The sequence below is a fragment of the Neofelis nebulosa genome, chromosome 9 (genome assembly GCF_028018385.1).
Source record: "Neofelis nebulosa isolate mNeoNeb1 chromosome 9, mNeoNeb1.pri, whole genome shotgun sequence".
Taxonomy (NCBI): Eukaryota; Metazoa; Chordata; class Mammalia; order Carnivora; family Felidae; genus Neofelis; species Neofelis nebulosa.
In genome coordinates, this window is record NC_080790.1 from 91,924,996 (window position 1) to 91,942,060 (window position 17,065).

Here is a 17,065-nt window from a genome sequence, read left to right on the forward strand (position 1 = left end):
GAAGCTTAAGTAATTGACTTTAGTTCTTTCTTCTTTCCTAATATATGCATTCAATGGTGTACATTTCTTCCTAAGCACTGCTTTCACTGCATGCACAGGTTTTGATAAGTTGTATTTTCATTTTCATTTAGTTCAAAATGTTTTTCAATCTCTCTTGAGATATCTTCTTTGACCTCGGTGTTATTTAGAAGTGTGTTTAATCTTCAAGTATTTTAGGGTTTTCCAGCCATCTTTCTGTATTGATTTGGATTTTAATTCCATTGTGGTCTGAGAGTAGATTTGAGAGTCTGAGAGTATGACTTATATTCTTTTAAATTTATTAAGGTGTTTTTATGGCCCAGATTGTGGTCTGTCTTCCTGACTATTCCATGTGAGCTTGAGAAAAAGGTGTATCCTGCTGTATTTGGATGAGTAATTGATAGATGTCAATTGTATCTAATTGGTAAATGGTGCCCTTGTGTTCAACTGTGTCCTTATTGATTTTCTGTCTGCAGGACTTGTCCATTTCTGATATAGAGGGATGCTGAAGTCTTCAATTCTTATGGTGTTTTTATCTCTTTGTCGTTGCGTTTCTATCAGTGCTGCCTCATGGATTTTGATGATTTGTTATTAGGCACATACACATTAAAGCTTGTGATGTCTTCTTAGAAGATTGACCCTTTATTATATGTAATGTTCTTCTTTATCCCTAATATTCTTTTCTTTATAGTTGGCTCTGTCAACATTTGACTTGGTATATCTTCTTCTTGGTGTATCTTTATATGTTAAGTGGGTTTCCTGTGGACAGCATGTAGTGGGTCTTGTTTTTTGATTTCTTCTGAGAGTCTCTGTATTTTTGATAGGTATATTTAGACCATTGATGTTTAAAGTGATAATTTATATAGTTGGATTAATATTTACCATAATCATTACTGTTTTCTGTTTGTTCCTGTTTTTGTCTTCACCCTCTTTCTGCCTTTTATGTTTTTTTGTTTGTCTTAGTATAGTCGACACAGAGTGTTAACATTAGTTTCAGGTGTACGGCTTAGGGATTTGATAATTTTATACATTATGCTATATTCACCACAAGTATAGCTACTTTTATAGTTTTATTGACCATTTTTATGATTCCATTTTATCTTCTTGCTTAGCATATCAATTATACTTTTTCTAAATAATTGTTTTAGTGGTTGTCCTAGAGTTTGCCTGTATACATTTAAAAACTATGGAGTGTTTTCATGAATTTGCGTGTCATCCTTGCACAGGGGCCATGCTAATCTCTGCATTGATCCAATTGTATATGTGCTGATGAAGTGAGCACTCAGTGTGCTTTAGTTTTATCCCGAGCGACTTTCTAGCAGTTCTTCCTCTTCAGTTGGATATAATCCACGCAGCAGCAGACACTCACTGGAGGCGGACATGATCATATGCCCCTGAGTGCTAAGAGTCAGCCCGTGAGTCCTTGCTCCTTTGAGAGTAGAAAATCCTCACTTGTTTTTTCAGATTGGTGTCTGCTGGCTGCACCCTTGCTCCAACGTCAGGTTCAAGCCCACATACCTGGGACATTGGGCCCCAGGCCCCTGTGGTTTTATCACTGCTTGCTTGCTTTAAGGACTTTTTAAGGACTCAGACAACTTCTTCATCTTCAGAACTGCCATTTTCTCTCTAGAGATGAAAAATACAAACAAACCACCTCTGTTGTAGAAGGCTATGACAGTTCTTAGGCTAATCTAGTAACTCTCTTATTCCTTTTTATTTTTTTAAACAGATGTGATGTTTACTGGTACGGCAGATGGCCGGATCGTAAAACTTGAAAATGGTGAAGTAGAGACCATTGCCCGCTTTGGTTCAGGCCCATGCAGTAAGTCAGTGACCGTCCCCCTGATACATGTCTCTTGTTACTGAGAAAAGTGCTGGATGACTGTGTGGAACTAACTCTCCCTAGAAGTCAGGTTCACCCTTGAAGAAAAAAGAGCCCCTGACCACCTGGCAGATCGAACCTGACCTGGGCATTACCATCAGCTCTTCATTTGCCCTGTGGTCCCTGGACCTCACTGTACCTGATTGTTACTCTTCGAGGCAGTGGCCTTAGCACCTGCCAGTTATCACATGGGCCCCGCCCCCTGCCATTCCATAGTGGCCTGTGTTCATCCTTGAGGTTAACTTTGGAGAAGATTATAGCCATTGTCACAGTGCTGCTGTGGAAGCACAGTTGGCTCTGTTGTTACTTGGAGGTTTAAATGTCATTCCTACATTAGCTTCCCAGGAATTTCAGCAGTGTCATTCAAAGTCAAAACACCCTGAAGTCACTCAGTTTTTGGGAAATGAGAGTAGAAGAATCTCACCATTAAAAACTGATAACCCATGGGGCGCCTGGGTGGCTCAGTCGGTTGAGCGCCGACTTCGGCTCAGGTCACGATCTCGTGGTCCGTGAGTTCGAGCCCCGCATCGGGCCCCTGTGCTGACAGCTCAGAGCCCGGAGCCTGTTTCAGATTCTGTGTCTCCCTCTCTCTGACCCTCCCCCATTCATGCTCTGTCTCTCTCTGTCTCAAAAATAAATAAACGTTAAAAAAAATTAAAAAAAAAATAAAAATAAAAATAAATAAATAAAAACTGATAACCCACAGATTTTTTTATTAGTTATTGTTTTTTTTTAATGTTTGTTTATTTTTGAGAGAGTTAGTGTGTGAGTGGGGGAGGGGCAGAGAGAAAGGGAGAGACAGAATCTGAAGCAGGCTCCAGGCTCTGAGCTGTCAGCACAGAGTCTGACGCAGGGCTTGAACCCACAAACCGCAAGATCATGACCTGAGCCGAAGTTGGACGCTTAACCCACTGAACCACCCAGGTGCCCCTAGTTATTGTTTTTAATAGGAAGAATGTTTTTGTAAAAATGATGCATTTTCATTGTGAAATGCAAACAACACAAAGGTACAAAGAAGGAAGTAAAAATCATCTCAGAGTTTTCACAGATGTAACTGTTAATGTTCCAGTGAATAGCTTTTCAGATATCTTTCTGTTCACAGATACTCTGGTTTTGTGATGGAATCATACTGTATATCCAGTTTTTTAACCTGCCTTTTCCATTCCATATTTTGGCAGTAAGTGATCCTGCAGTCAGTGTCTTGAAGTAAGGATTCTTGTAGTAAGCACCCTGCAGTAAGCACCCCGCAGAAAGCACCCTGCAGTAAGCACCCCTCACCCCTTTACTGCAGTAAACAACCCTGCAGTAAGCAATCCTGAATGCAGTAAGCACCCTGCAGTAAGCAATCCTTAAAAACCCTGTAGAAAGCACCTTGCAGTAAGCAACCATGTACTAAGTACACTGCAGAAAGTACTCTGCAGTAATCAACCTGGCAGAAAGCACCCCTCAGTAAACAACCTGCAGTAAGCACCCTGCGGTAAGCAACCATGCAGTAAGCAACCCTTAAAAACCCTGCAGAAAGCACCTTGCAGTAAGCAACCTGCAGAGAGTACCCTGCAGTAAGCAACCATGCACTAAGCACCCTGCAGTAAGTAACCATGCACTAAGCACCCTGCAGTAAGCGACCCAGCAGAGAGTACCATGAAGTAAGTGATCCTGTAGTGAGCTCCCTGCACTAAGCACCTGGCAGTAAGCAACCCTGCAATAAACAACCCTGCAGTGAGCACCCTGCAGTAAGCAACCCCACAGTGAGCACCCCACAGTAAACAACCCTTCAGAGAGCACTCTGCAGTAAGCATCCTGCAGTAAACAACCCTGTAGAGAGCATCCTGCAGTGAGCACCCTACAGTGAGCACCGTGCACTAAGCATCCCTGCAGAGAGCACCCTGCAGTAAACAACCCCGCAGTGAACACCCCACAGTGAGTACCCCATAGTAAACAACCCCACAGTGAGTACCCTGCAGTAAGCAATCCCGCAGTGAGCACTCCACAGTGAGCACCCCACAGTAAACAACCCTGCAGTGAGCACCCCGCAGTAAGCAACCCCCCAGTGAGCACCCCACAGTAAGCAACCCGCAGTAAACAACTCTGCAATATGAGCACCCCACAGTAAACAACCCTGCAGTGAGCACCCCGCAGTAAGCAACCCTGCAGAGAGCACCCTGCAGAAAGCACCTTTCAGAAAGCAACCCTGCCGAAAGCAACCCTGCAGATAGCACCCTGTAGAAAGCACCCTGCAGTAAGCATGTTGCATAAGCACCCCTGCAGTGAGAATCCTTGCAGTAAGTGCCTCTGCATAAGGAACCCTGCAGTGAACACCACTGCAATAAATATGCATTGCCTCAGGTTTTAAAAAGGTATAGGTATTAAAATAGTAGCTCTTACTTTAAGCCAGGTGGAGGGACAACTGGCAGTGCCATAGATGGGCACAGTGTTCAGGTCAGGCTATTGGGATTAAACTCACAATTCCTGAGATTCCAGGGTGGGGGTTCTAGAGTTGGGGCCTGGGTCCTGATGATGTCCCTGAGTTAACTGTCCAAGTCTCAGGATGCTGATATGAATGTGATTCTCGGGTACCAGTTGTTGTTCATATGTTCAGATCCATGTTCTCAGTTGGTCTCTCTGGATACACCAGACAGTTGTCATAAGTTCTGAGGGGGCTGGAACGCTAGGGTATACATCTGTCTCTAAAGCCATGGTCTTTTTTGTTCTGAACAACTTGACGTATATTTAGTAGGGGATGGATGAGATGCTTGGAGACACAGGTAGAACCTGGGACCAGCCACTGATTCCTACCATTTGTTTCTCTAGAAACCCGAGATGATGAGCCTGCTTGTGGGAGGCCCCTGGGCATCCGAGCAGGGCCCAATGGAACCCTTTTTGTGGCTGATGCGTATAAGGGACTATTTGAAGTAAATCCATGGAAACGTATGTAACAATGTCTTATTTCCTTCTGTGGTGACTTCAGATGTTTTAAACAATATGTACATAAGTGGATTTAATGATATTTGTTCAGTAAGTCTACTGGAAACTTTGTATTATTTTCTTATTCATTGAATAGTACTGCAAGTAATGCCTACGTGTATCATGTATCAGTTACATGATGGTATTTGTCATATATCCTAATTTCCTATTTGTTTTTTAGCTGCAGGATCTTATCCTTAAAAAGTTAGAACTCCTCTATCTTTATTTTTCTGTGCCTCTCTGTATCTCGTCTGTTTGTTTTCTGTGTCTGTCTTTTCATTTGTTCTTTGTCCACCTGTTCCTCCTGTTTTTCTCTATGTGCTTCAGCAGGGGAGTTTGTATGATGGAGGAATTTGTTATCGTGGGTAGTAACTGGGACCTGTTTGCTGGCTGTGTGACTATGCAGCTGCCTCAGCCTCTCTGTGCAGTTTACCCATCCATGATACAGGGCTAATGGTAGTGCCTACCTTGTGGGATCGTGTGAGGGTTTAAATGAGATTATACATAGAGAGAGTTTATCATTCCATAAATGGTTGTTTTCCTATTTTTAAAAGTTTACCACCATCACTATTTCTTTTCTTTACTTAAAACCAGGTGAATGGAACATTTTGTATTTCTCTCAAGCAAATGAAAAGAAAGTTGCCTTTTGTCTAAGACTTGTAATAGATTATTATTTTTTTTTTCTTTTTGAGGGGAGAGGGGGAGGGAGAGAGAGAGAGGGAGGGAAAGAATGGGGGAAGAACAGAGAGTGAGGAATAGAGGATCCAAAGCAGGCTCTGTGCTGATACACAGGGTTTGAACTCACAAACCATGAGATTATGACCTGAGCTGAAGTCGGATGCTCAACCAATTGAGCCACCCAGGCGCCCCTAAGACTCATAATAGATTTTTAAAAGTCAGTTTGTCTTGATAAAAGGAAGAGGTCCTCATCCTTAGAAGGAGGATTCTGCCTTTAATGAAGTTAGTTTAAAAAAATTTATCACCTAACAGATGAAAGAAAGGAAAACACTGGTTTTTAACTGTCAGGGAATAAATTTACTGGCATGTGAGAGAAGCTCATTTTAGTTTTTCCTTTTAAATCAGGTAAGCTGATTAATATTTTGAGATCATTGAGATACAATTTCTTGGAATGAAAACAGGTCTTCTCTCCCTCCCTCCTTTTCTTCCTTCCTACGTCAGGTGAGGTGAAGCTGCTGCTCTCCTCTGAGACACCAATAGAGGGGAGGAAAATGTCCTTTGTGAATGATCTTACAGTAACTCAGGATGGGAGGAAGATTTACTTTACAGATTCTAGCAGCAAATGGCAGAGACGAGATTACCTGCTTCTGGTTATGGAGGGAACAGATGATGGGCGGTGAGTGTTTATTTCAGATCTTCTGCTCAGTGAGATCATCAGTCAGTCAGGGTGACTTCACAGACCTTATTTGTGGGAGTCATTGGAGTGTTTCTGAGCATAATATTGAGCTTTTGAGATAGGACATTAATGGCTTCTGGAAATGGGTGATGGATGCAACACAACAGAGCAAGATGTTCACACTTTCTCTTTGAAAAATGAAATTAAAACAGGCCAGTCCATCTGAGCATGTGGTCGGTTGGCACTGTAGGCAGGACCGTGCAGGCTGGCCTGGGTTTCAGGTCATCCCTCCAAAGGGGAACTCCTGTGAGGCTGGAGCCATGGGGGCCCTCCCTGGTGCTGAGCCAGATTCCAGTTCAGCGAGAAAACTGACTAGGGGGTTCTCAGGAAGAGGATGCCTGGGTCTGCTTCAGATGGGAAGGCCTCCAGGGGCAGCCTGGAGCCAGGTCTGGGCAGAGGACCACCAGGGGCCTTGTCACTACAGCGTAAGGAGGATCCCCTTCTGCAGGCCTCTGCCTCAGGCTCAGAGGGGAGCAAGTCTCCAATGGGGCAAGGCCACGGACTCTCCCACGTGAGTCTTAGCTGTTGGCGCCCTGCAGCCTGCTAGAGTATGACACCAAGACCCAGGAAGTGAAGGTTTTACTGGACCAGTTGCGGTTCCCCAACGGAGTGCAGCTTTCTCCTGCAGAGGATTTTGTCCTGGTGGCCGAGACAACAATGGCAAGGATAAGAAGGTACGTGCGGTACCCACTGAGCTGTCGGGATGGCCAGAGCTCACTGTGGCCTGGCCTGGCCTGGGATGGGCTGGGAGACATCAACCTACGTGATCTGAGATGCGGCAGGTTACCTTCTCTTTTGTGTGATAAGGAAAGCAGTAAAATTCAGGAATGCATTTTCCTTCTCCCCCATCTCACCCTGCTTGAAAAGTCGTAGCTTTGGAGAGTCTCAATTTAATGCTGGTTGCATGCATCCTGGGTCCCTTTATCCATTAGGTGGGCCATCTCCCTGCAACTGCATCTAGTTGGGCCCAGGGCAGGGGTCCCTGTCATCAGCTGTGCTTTTGTTCATGAGGGACAGGTTTGTAGTTGTTTCCATAAATTGATTGGAACCAAGACAATTTTGGTGCTTGGCTAAAATTTTTCCATAAATTCGGGGGCTACTGCTCACTACCTGCTTGGGTGAATTTTTCAGATTCTACGTGTCTGGCCTGATGAAGGGAGGGGCTGATCTGTTCGTGGAGAACCTGCCTGGATTTCCAGACAACATCCGACCTAGCAGCTCTGGCGGGTACTGGGTCGGCATGGGGACTATTCGCTCCAATCCTGGGTTTTCTATGTTGGATTTCTTATCTGAGAGACCCTATATTAAAAGAATGATTTTTAAGGTAAGTATGAAAACTACAATTCCAAAAAACAATGAAAATGCATCTAATTACGATCTTTTTTTGACCTTCGCAGCTTTAAAAATTCTCATTCTGATCATATTTAGTACTGTTAGTGACTTCTTTAAACATATTTTATTATTCAGCCTGAAATGTAAATTGAAACATTTGAACCCTTTGATGTTTTCCTTCTGGTTTTGTTGTCACCTCACCATCATGGTCTGTCAGTCATGCCTGCCCCCTCCATACCTCCCCTTTCCATAGACCCTGCAACTAGGCCTTCATATGGGGCCCCTGCAGACCATACTGCTGCTTCTCAAATGGTCATCAGGCACACACTTACCTCCACCCCATCCCACCCTGTGTCCTCCTACCTTCTGGAACTTTCTGTCATTCACATCCCAATCTCTCCTGTACCCTGTACCAGACCTTGACCTTTGACCTCTTAGCAACCAAACTTTTTCATTAAAAAAAAAAAAAAATCACCTACCCCCACCAATGGCCAGCCACAGATCCTTTACAAAAGCCTTTCTCCCCAGTGAGTTCCATGAAATGTACTCAGTGTAATTCTATATGTTTTATACTGGATGAGCAACCTGCTGATATAGGTACTTCCATCATGCAGAAACCTTCATTTCTAACAAGCTCCATTTCACAGACCGAATAGATGTTTGAAATTGATATTGGATATTGAATATTGAATAGATGTTAAAATAATTGTAACTTAAGGCCCTGAAAGGTACTAGGCAGCAATTACTGAGTCTCTGTACTGCTGGGCCCTGTGTCTGGTCCCTGCTGAGGGGCTGTGGGTACCTGCTCTGTCGGGCTGGCCCATGGCCTTCGGTTTTGTTCCAAGTTCAGTGTGTCACTGTGGATAATCCTGATCTGTTTAGAAATAACACATTCTTCCTCTTCACTTTGTTGGTTCCAGAGCCACCGTCTGTTCCTACTGGGACCTAGGAGGAGGCAGAATAGTGAGGTGGGAAGGACGGGAGTTTTGAAGAAGGCCAGACCAGTTGTGGGACCCTGGGCAGATGATATGATCTCTCTCTGCCTCAATTCCTCCATCTTTCAAGGGGAAAGAATAATAGCATTGTTCTATTTCATTAGGTACTGAAAAAATGTAATGAGAATATGCACATAATACCCGTACTGACTGTAGTGAGTACTCCAATTCTGTGCCTGTCCGTCTTCCCACACCAAGGATGTGATGTGGTGATGGGGGTGGTGGTTTGTTTCTTCACATGACAGAACACATGCTCCATCTTTAGTTCGCTCCTGTGTTTGCAGCACCTAGAACACTGTCTGGCACACGGTAGGCTCTCAGAATTACTGTGGAAGGATGTGTGCTCAGGGAGCTGAGACCACAGGTATGAGAAGGAGCCAGAGTGGTGACACATGTTCCTGGTGCGGGAGAGCTCAGCACCTTTGTGTGGCCACAGAGACGGCAGATTGAGTGCAATGGGAGAGGACCACAGGCCTTGCAGATGTGAAAAAGAGGCTAGATTTTATTCTAAATGTGATTGAAGTCATTGAGGATTTTGGTATGTTTTTAGTTTTTCTGTGTTTTTAGTTTTGAGACAGTATCAGACTTAGAAGAGCAGCAAAGGACTTTTGTCCTTGAACTATTGCAATAGTTGCTGACCTGATGCCCTGCATCCTCAGATACTTTTGTGATTTTCCTGTAATAAGGACATTCTCCCCATGACCACCCACTGAAACAGGAAACTCACATGGATAGTGATGGCCATCCAATCCACAGACCCCATTTGAGTTTTGGGAGTTACCCTGGTGATGTCGTAACAGAGGATTCAACTCAGGACAAGGAGTGGCCTTGACTTGTCATGTCTCTTTATTCTCCTTCAGTCTGGAACAGTGCCTTAGTCTTGATCTTTTTGAGAATTACAGGTCAGTTATGTTGCAGAGTATACTTCCATTTGGGTCATCTGGCATTTCTAATGATTAGATTTAGGTTATGCATCTCTGGCAGGAAGACCATGAAGTGAAGTTGTGTTCTCAGTGTGTCCTGTGAGGAGGCACATGATGTCAGCTTGTCCCATGCTGGCGGTGGCAGTGTTGGCCACTTGATTCTGTGGTGAATGCCAGGCTTCTCCATTGTGAAGTCACTCCTTTTCCACTAGTAATTAACACATATTTTGTGAAGAAGTACTTTCTAAATAAGTAAACATCGGTATGATCTCATGGTTGTCTTTTTTTATTCAATGGATTATAGTCTATTACTATCATTATTTATTTTGAGGCTCAAATTGTCTGGCTATGGCCAGTGGGAGCCCCTTCAGTGTGGCTCCCTGACCTTTGCACATATTCCTAACATTTTTGGAGTGGTTCCTTACTTTCTGGCACCATACAGTGTTTAGGCTCATCTTGTATTTTCCATGTTCCAGCTCTGTAATCAACCATTTCTCCAAGGAGCCCTGGTTCCTTCTAGAGGGGATCTGGTGTTGCTTGTGCTCATTGCTTTTGGTGTATCACTGCCACCAGGCTCCCTCAATAGACAAAACCAGGGAATATATGCATGTGTATTCATACATTTATCAATACATTTGACTGTTGAACAACATGGGGGTTAGGGACACTGGCCCCTGTGCAGTTGAAAATATGCCTATAACCTTTGACTCCCCAAAGACTTAGCTACCAACAGCCTGTTGACCAGAAGCCTCAATGATAACAAACAATTGATTAACATATAATTTATGTGTTATATGTATTATATACTGTATTCTTACAATAAAGTAAACTAGAGAAAAAAATATTAAAATTGTAAGGAAGAGAAAATACATATACAGCACTATATTTATCAAAACAAATCTGCATATAGGTGGACCTGCTGCAGTTCAAACTGGTGTTCAGGGGTCAACTGTATATACAGTGTATGTACACATGTTCACACATGTTTATTTGCCATCTGTTTATTTAAATTGATGCTGGTAAGTAATGCTGGTATTGCTGCTTCCAGTCTCATACCACAGGATTTATTCTAGTTTTCTCCACTTCTGTATTTGTATTTCCCTTTTCTAGTAGTAAGAAACCTAGATCCTATTATCTTTCCTACCTATTTGATCAGATTCCCCAGACATCACCAATCTGACCATTGTCCTCCATCATAGGTCCTGCTAGAGCTCTAGCATCCTACACTGGGCCTTCTTCCTCCTCCCAGCCATGTGAGGGGCTTGCCTTTTCTCTCAGAGACTCTGGTACCTGCACCAAGTCGTCCCCAGGCAAACACCCTCCTCACTCTGCCTGAGCTCTGCCAGCCTGTGCCTGATCACCCCACTGTAGGAACATGTCTCACCCTGCCTGGGTTCTGATGCCCTGCTTCATGCCACTGCCCTCTCCTTACCCCCAGCGTGGACTGTCCCTCACCCTGCTAAGACTGACTCTTGGTCTAGGCCACTGTGGTTCCAGCCTCTGCACACACCTACCCTGCTGGGTTTCACAAGTCACTTCTTGACTGAATTGTTTGGGTGGGGAGTAATATAGCACAAAGGAAATTTTAAAGTGACAACTGAAGCTGCTGTGTGGAGAGCAGCCTGTGGCATAGCTCCACTGGCTGTGAGGAGCTTGGCGTGGAGGAGGCTGCGGCAGCCAGGAAGGGTGGTAAGGCAGAGCCTGGGGTGGGAGGTACATACACATGATAAGACCCCATGGGGCCCGGCTTGCATGGCTTGGAGAGAAGGGATCAGGCATGAGGGCAGGGTTCTTGGCATCAGCAGCTGGTGTCAGGGGGCCTGGTCTCCTCTGCTGGGGAGTCTGTTGAGTTTGAAGAGCTTTTAGAAAGTCTGGGTGGGGAAGTTTCAGCACTGGGGGTTAGAAATTGGGGCGAAGATTTGAGGGCTTTCTGGGAAAGCAACTTAAACCAAAGAGAGAGGGTGAGATGTCTTAGGGATAAGATAGAGCAGAAAAGGGAGGACCTAACACTGAAGTGAGATGGCATTTCACAGGCCGTGGGAAGTCTTATGGAGTGTTTTAAGTTATAATGTAACTTTGGTTGCCATAAAACTTTTTAGAACTCAGTCAACTTGTATGTCTGTTTGGACCTTTGCAAGGTTTCTCCTTTGTCTGGGAGACATTATCCACTGGACACGTACAGTTGTTTGGCTGTTTCCCCTTACATTAAGAGGTAGATAGGGACGCCTGGGTGGCTCAGTCAGTTAAGCATCCAACTCTTGGTTGTGGCTAAGGTCATGATCTCATGGTTTTTTGAGTTCGAGCCCCATGTCTGTGCTGACAGTATGGAGCCTGCTTGGGATTTTCTCTCTCCCTTTCTCTGCCTCTCCCCCATTCACTCTGTCTCTTTCTCTCTCTCAAAAATGAATACATTAAAAAAAAATTAAAAAGAGGTAGACATCTGCCTATTAATTTGCGCTCATTGGCCTTATGCAGTCGTGTACTGGCATCATTTCCTCCCTAGTGTCCTGCTCTGCCAGAAATTTCATATTTCACCCTCTGGTTTCTCTGCTCTTAAAACCCTTCAGTAGCCCCATGTGGCCCTTGACCTGGCTGAGTCAGGAGGCTGCTAGACGGTGCCTTGCTTAGCATGGAGGGGTTTTCCTCCATCTGTACTCTGGCCTTGAGCAGAGCTGCCAGGGCTCAGGGGGGAGGGACATGCTCATTTAACTTGTCCAGGTCTTTCCTCATCAACACAAACTGCTGTCATGTCTCCATCATTTGCACCTTGCATGTTTGAAATGTGTTAAACTTAGTCTGAGAGCTTGGCGTTCATTCTGGTTAAGCTGTGGTGGAGTCCATGTCAGTCTGGGCATTGGCTTCAGTGTTGTGTCTTCGTCAGATGTGGGGAGCCCTGAACCCTTCTCTGGGTTCAGCTGGGTTGTCTGGAGCAGCGCCTGCATTGGGTCTAGCGGGTACCATGCAGAGGGCTGTTAGAAAGCTGTAATCCTTGTGCTGGGCTAGCCTTGCCCCTGGGTGCACATGACAGGAGGCTCCTTGGCCTGATCTGCATGGGGGCAGAGGTGGGGGATGCCTGTGGGGTGGCAGGTCCTGTGCCAAGGGCAGGGAGCTGGTTTATTCTATGTGGCTTCCCTGTCACTGGAAGAGCTGGGTCCTTATGAGATGGCGAGTGGCTGTGGCATCTGTTAAAAGTAAAATTTAACTGAGTAAATGTCAAAGATCTTATTGGCTTTGATCAGTGACTCCTGATTCGGGCAGCATCTAGTCGAGCAGATAGGAGTTTGGAGGAACTGTACAAAATGAAAGACTTCCGGGCAGGAAGAGGTGGGAACCAAGGGGGTTACCCTGGGAAAACAAAAACAAAAAAACCCAGGTTGATTATTGCTGGGCTGTTTTCCTTTAGGGGATGGAAGGGGTCTGTCAGGCACATTACCTTGCTAGTGCTGATCAGGAGATTTCTGATTGACTCATGTAAAATTCTATTTCTGGGAGAGCCCAAACTGTAAGTAAGTTAGATCTGGTTTAGTGATGTGGGACTGAGCATAAGTGATTCCATTTTGGGCCTTTGGTCTTGTTTTTAGCAAATTGGATCTGCTCACACCCCTCCCTTGGTCAGAAGCTAACCTCTCCTCATGCCGTTTCCTTCCCAGCTGTTTAGTCAGGAGACTGTGATGAAGTTTGTGCCACGGTACAGCCTTGTTCTAGAACTCAGCGACAGCGGGGCGTTCCGGAGAAGCTTGCACGATCCCGACGGGCAGGTGGCCTCCTACATCAGTGAAGTGCACGAGCATGATGGGCATCTATACCTGGGCTCCTTCAGGGCCCCCTTCCTCTGCAGACTCAACCTTCAGTCTGTTTAGCCAGCCTGACTGTGGCTGTGCCAGGAGTCCTCACACTGGGCACTACTCCTGTTCCAGGAGGTACCATGCACACAGCCCTTTCCACCTGCACCTGCCAGTCCTTGGAAGTGGACAGTGAGACCCTGTGGATGTCTGGGCCCCTGTGGGATACCTCTCCCCTGGGTTTGACATTGCATTTAGAGGGAAGCATAATTTGCCATAGGGAGGATAAGTCCATGTTAAACTATTTTCTGTTAAAAAAAAAAAAAACCTTTCTAAGTACAGTGATTCTCTAGGACTTAGGAGACTTCATACACTTATAACAGGTCTCAAGGTTTGGTGGATAGAGTGTAGATGAGCTGTCTAAGGATCTTGTTTTTGCTACTGGCTGTCCTGCCAGCCTCAGTGTCTTTACTGTAAAATGGGGTAATACCTGTCTTTGGGGGAGGGGCATGGGAAGGGCAAGGAGAGCTCAGTGCAAACATGTGTTGAGGCCAGTGGGCGGAGCTATGTAAGTAAAGACCTTAGAGCGATATTCTAACTCTAGATGTAGAGTTGTGTGGGACTTGGGACCTTGATCCTGGGTGTTCCCTTCCATAGCTCACACCCTCCAGCCTGTCCCACTCTGAACCAGAGGCTTTTCAAGACTCCTGAGTCCCTATAACCATTTAAAGGCAAGGACCCGAGTAAATGCATAGAAGCAGCAGCTCAGGACTCCCTGGGCTCTTCTCTGTGAACAACTTACTACATTGATGGAATGATCCAGCAGCTGGGTACTGCAGGGGAGAATTTAGGCAGGTCCTGTTTACATACCTTTGCTCCTCACCACTAGGCCCACAGATGAATCGTGCACATGCTAGTGCCATTTGCTAGAGGGTCACAAGCCTGAAGTTGCTGTATTTCCTGACAGGTATGCCTGTACATTGGTCCTAATTTTGTCAGGGGAACCCATGTAATAATGATAATTAAATTGACTTTTCTGCTGGTTAATCTTTTTTGATGGTGTTGCCTGGGAGTTTTTCTCTAATATAATTATGTTAACAGGGACTGGAATTTGATTCCATTGAGGGCTGATAAGAGGATCATTTTGGTCAGGACCTTGTTTAGGGACAAGCAGTCCATCTGGCTGGCTCAGGGCACAGGGCAGCCCCTCCAGCCATTGCCTCCTGGCAGTGCTTTATTCTTGGGCTTGTTGATGTCATACTGTGTTCCTGTTTCCAGCCTACAAAATGGGCCTAATATCTGTTCCTTTCTGTCCTGTTTGTGAGAATCCATAGGAGATCGTCTCTCTGGAATTGTTTTAAGTAACTTAACAAAGGAAATATTTTCAATAGGTAATGATATTAAAATTCAAAGAGGATTGATAGCTGTGGTAAAATCTCAACCATTTATGTGGTGTTGCACTGGCTGGCACTAATCCCTTTGTTCCCTTTCCCAACAGCGGCCACCCCCCTCCCATGTGCTGGGCTGGCCTCATTTTAGGCGAAACAGGCAGGATCTGGTGGTTGGCTCATCTGGTGTTACCTGTTCAGGGATGGCTTTATGTGCAGCAGCAGTAGCACAGGGTCAGAGATTGGCTTCAGTCCAGTTGATGCAATGCAGAATGTATTAGGTGAATGACTTAATGTTATTTATATTACTTTATAGGAAAGAAAGTTGAGTAGTGATTATTAAATACTTCTTAGTAGATAATGGTGCATCCCATACATCAGCTGTACAGGAAAAGGGAAAGCCTGATCATTCTGCCATAAAAAACAATTTAAATGTGAGGAGCATATATAAGTTGACTTCTTGATTGAGAACAGAGGGCTTTGGTTTTAGTGCTTACTTTTTAGCAGTGCAGAGAAGCTGGTAAATTGCTTTCCAGAGTTTTCAGCAAAGGAGTCTTGATTTTGACTCAGATTTTGATTTTCTGTCTCAAAGTGTCATTTGCTGTGTTTTATCTGGTAATTTGCCATGGTGAGGTACAAAATATAGCCTTGTTAGGTTTAAATATGTGGTGTGCTTTTGTTGTAAACATGAAACAGATTTGCACTAATGTGAATTACTAACATGCTTTTAAAATTAAATTAAGTGATTCATTCATTGTGTGCTTCTTTATTATCTATTACAAAAATTCTGTCAGGATTCACTTATTGCCTTTCATATGACAGAGGCCCTGTTTTGAGATTTTTATCATCAACATGCATTTGCAGAGTGGTCTGTAGTTTAGAAAGTGTTTTCACAGGGACTCCTGGGTGGCTTAGTCAGTTAAGCATCTGACTCTTGATTTCGGCTCAGGTCATCATCTCATGGTTCCTGAGTTGGAGTTGAGCCTTGTGTTGGGTGCTATGCTAACAGTATGGTGCCTGCTTGGGATTCTCTGTCTCTCCCTCTCTCTCTGTCCCTCCCCCAATGAGTGCTTTCTCTCTCTCTGAAAGTGTTCAGTTAATTTACTTTTTAAATAAATTTTAAAAAAAGGGGTTTTCACATACACTGACCTTTTACTGATGGAAAGAGATGTGGCCTCATTTTATAGGGGAATGGAAGCTAGGGGGAGTGATTTTCCCAAAGTCACTGGGAACACAGGGCCAGTACACTGCTGGGCCAGAAACTGTGCTCTGACTATAAAATGTGCTGGGGAAGCTGGGAGATGAGGAGGCAGGGTGGTGTTCCCAGGACCTGGCCTTTTGCTGGTCACTGCCCAGCCCAAGGGTTGGACCTTGGCTGCACATCAGAGTCCTCTGGGGTTCCTGGTCTTCTAGAGTGGCCTGGCATCATCATAGTTTCAAGCTTCACAGGTGGCCCCCATGGCAGTTGGGGAGGCACCCGTCATGGCTGGGGCCTGTCTGCACCCCTGGAGAAGGGACAGTAGAGCTGAATCCCTTAGAGTCTGTGTATAGTTAGTGAGGAGGCATGGCTGGGGAAAGCGCTAGAACACTCAGGGCAAGACTGTTAGAATTTTGACTGGTTTTGCTCAGTTTCAAGACCTTGAGCAATTAGTATTTCTTCTCTTCAGTCCTATTTCTGGTATGTCTTAGAATCCCAGGTACTTAACTTTACATTTCTCAGTGACAATAACATTAGATGGTGTCACAGCTTCCCTCTGTATCAGTCATTCTCTCCTAGTCAGAGTAAAGCTCTAAGTTGAAAACAGCAGGTAAAATTGGGTTGGCAAGATGAGACTTCAGGGCATCACTGGCTGACATCTGCTCCCTGCAGTAAGTTACACCATCTCTGTGTGGGTGTTTAGTTTCATCTGTTTGAATCCTACCAAATGGCTCTCTGGCATCCCTTCCCAGGTCAGTCTGGAGAGAAATCTTTGATAGGGCCAAAGTGCATTGGCCCTATCAGTGTGCCCTCAGGGCCTGCTGAGGGGCGGCCAGAACAAAAAAACGTCTGCGAGAGTATGATTGGTAGATATATCTCTATGGAGGACACGGGTATTCCAGCTCTTGTCTTCCAAAAATCAGAATAGCCTCACACTGGCTCACTGGCCCAGCCTCTTTTGTTGTGACCATGGCTGGTGTAAGAGTTATTTAAAGCATTGTTTTCTATGAGGTGTAGTACATAAAGCAGATTGGAAATAATAAAACAGCAGATGTCCCATTTCCACCTGGAGTTTGGTCCCTGAGGCTCCCCAAGTAGAGAAGGTTTGCAGACGCCTGAGGTTGGGGGCCCACGGCCAACTGGCATCTTTGGTAGCTGGTTTGCCTTAG

The 17,065-nt window shown here is 45.0% G+C and overlaps 1 protein-coding gene and 1 non-coding gene across 2 annotated transcripts in view; one reads left to right on the forward strand and one right to left on the reverse strand.

The window, feature by feature from the left end:
* APMAP (adipocyte plasma membrane associated protein) overlaps window positions 1–15,452 on the forward strand; it is a 35,994-nt gene extending 20,542 nt beyond the window's left edge. Inside the window, exons 4-9 of the mRNA XM_058684686.1 lie at window positions 1,748–1,840; window positions 4,712–4,828; window positions 6,044–6,218; window positions 6,818–6,952; window positions 7,410–7,602; window positions 13,179–15,452. Of these exons, the coding sequence (XP_058540669.1) occupies window positions 1,748–1,840; window positions 4,712–4,828; window positions 6,044–6,218; window positions 6,818–6,952; window positions 7,410–7,602; window positions 13,179–13,388 (923 nt within the window). The 3' untranslated portion in view covers window positions 13,389–15,452. The remainder of the gene's footprint in view (window positions 1–1,747; window positions 1,841–4,711; window positions 4,829–6,043; window positions 6,219–6,817; window positions 6,953–7,409; window positions 7,603–13,178) is intronic.
* On the reverse strand, window positions 1,199–1,300 carry LOC131486411 (U6 spliceosomal RNA). The gene has a single exon (XR_009249322.1). It is a non-coding gene; the product is annotated as a U6 spliceosomal RNA (small nuclear RNA).
* Window positions 15,453–17,065: the final 1,613 nt, after the last annotated feature.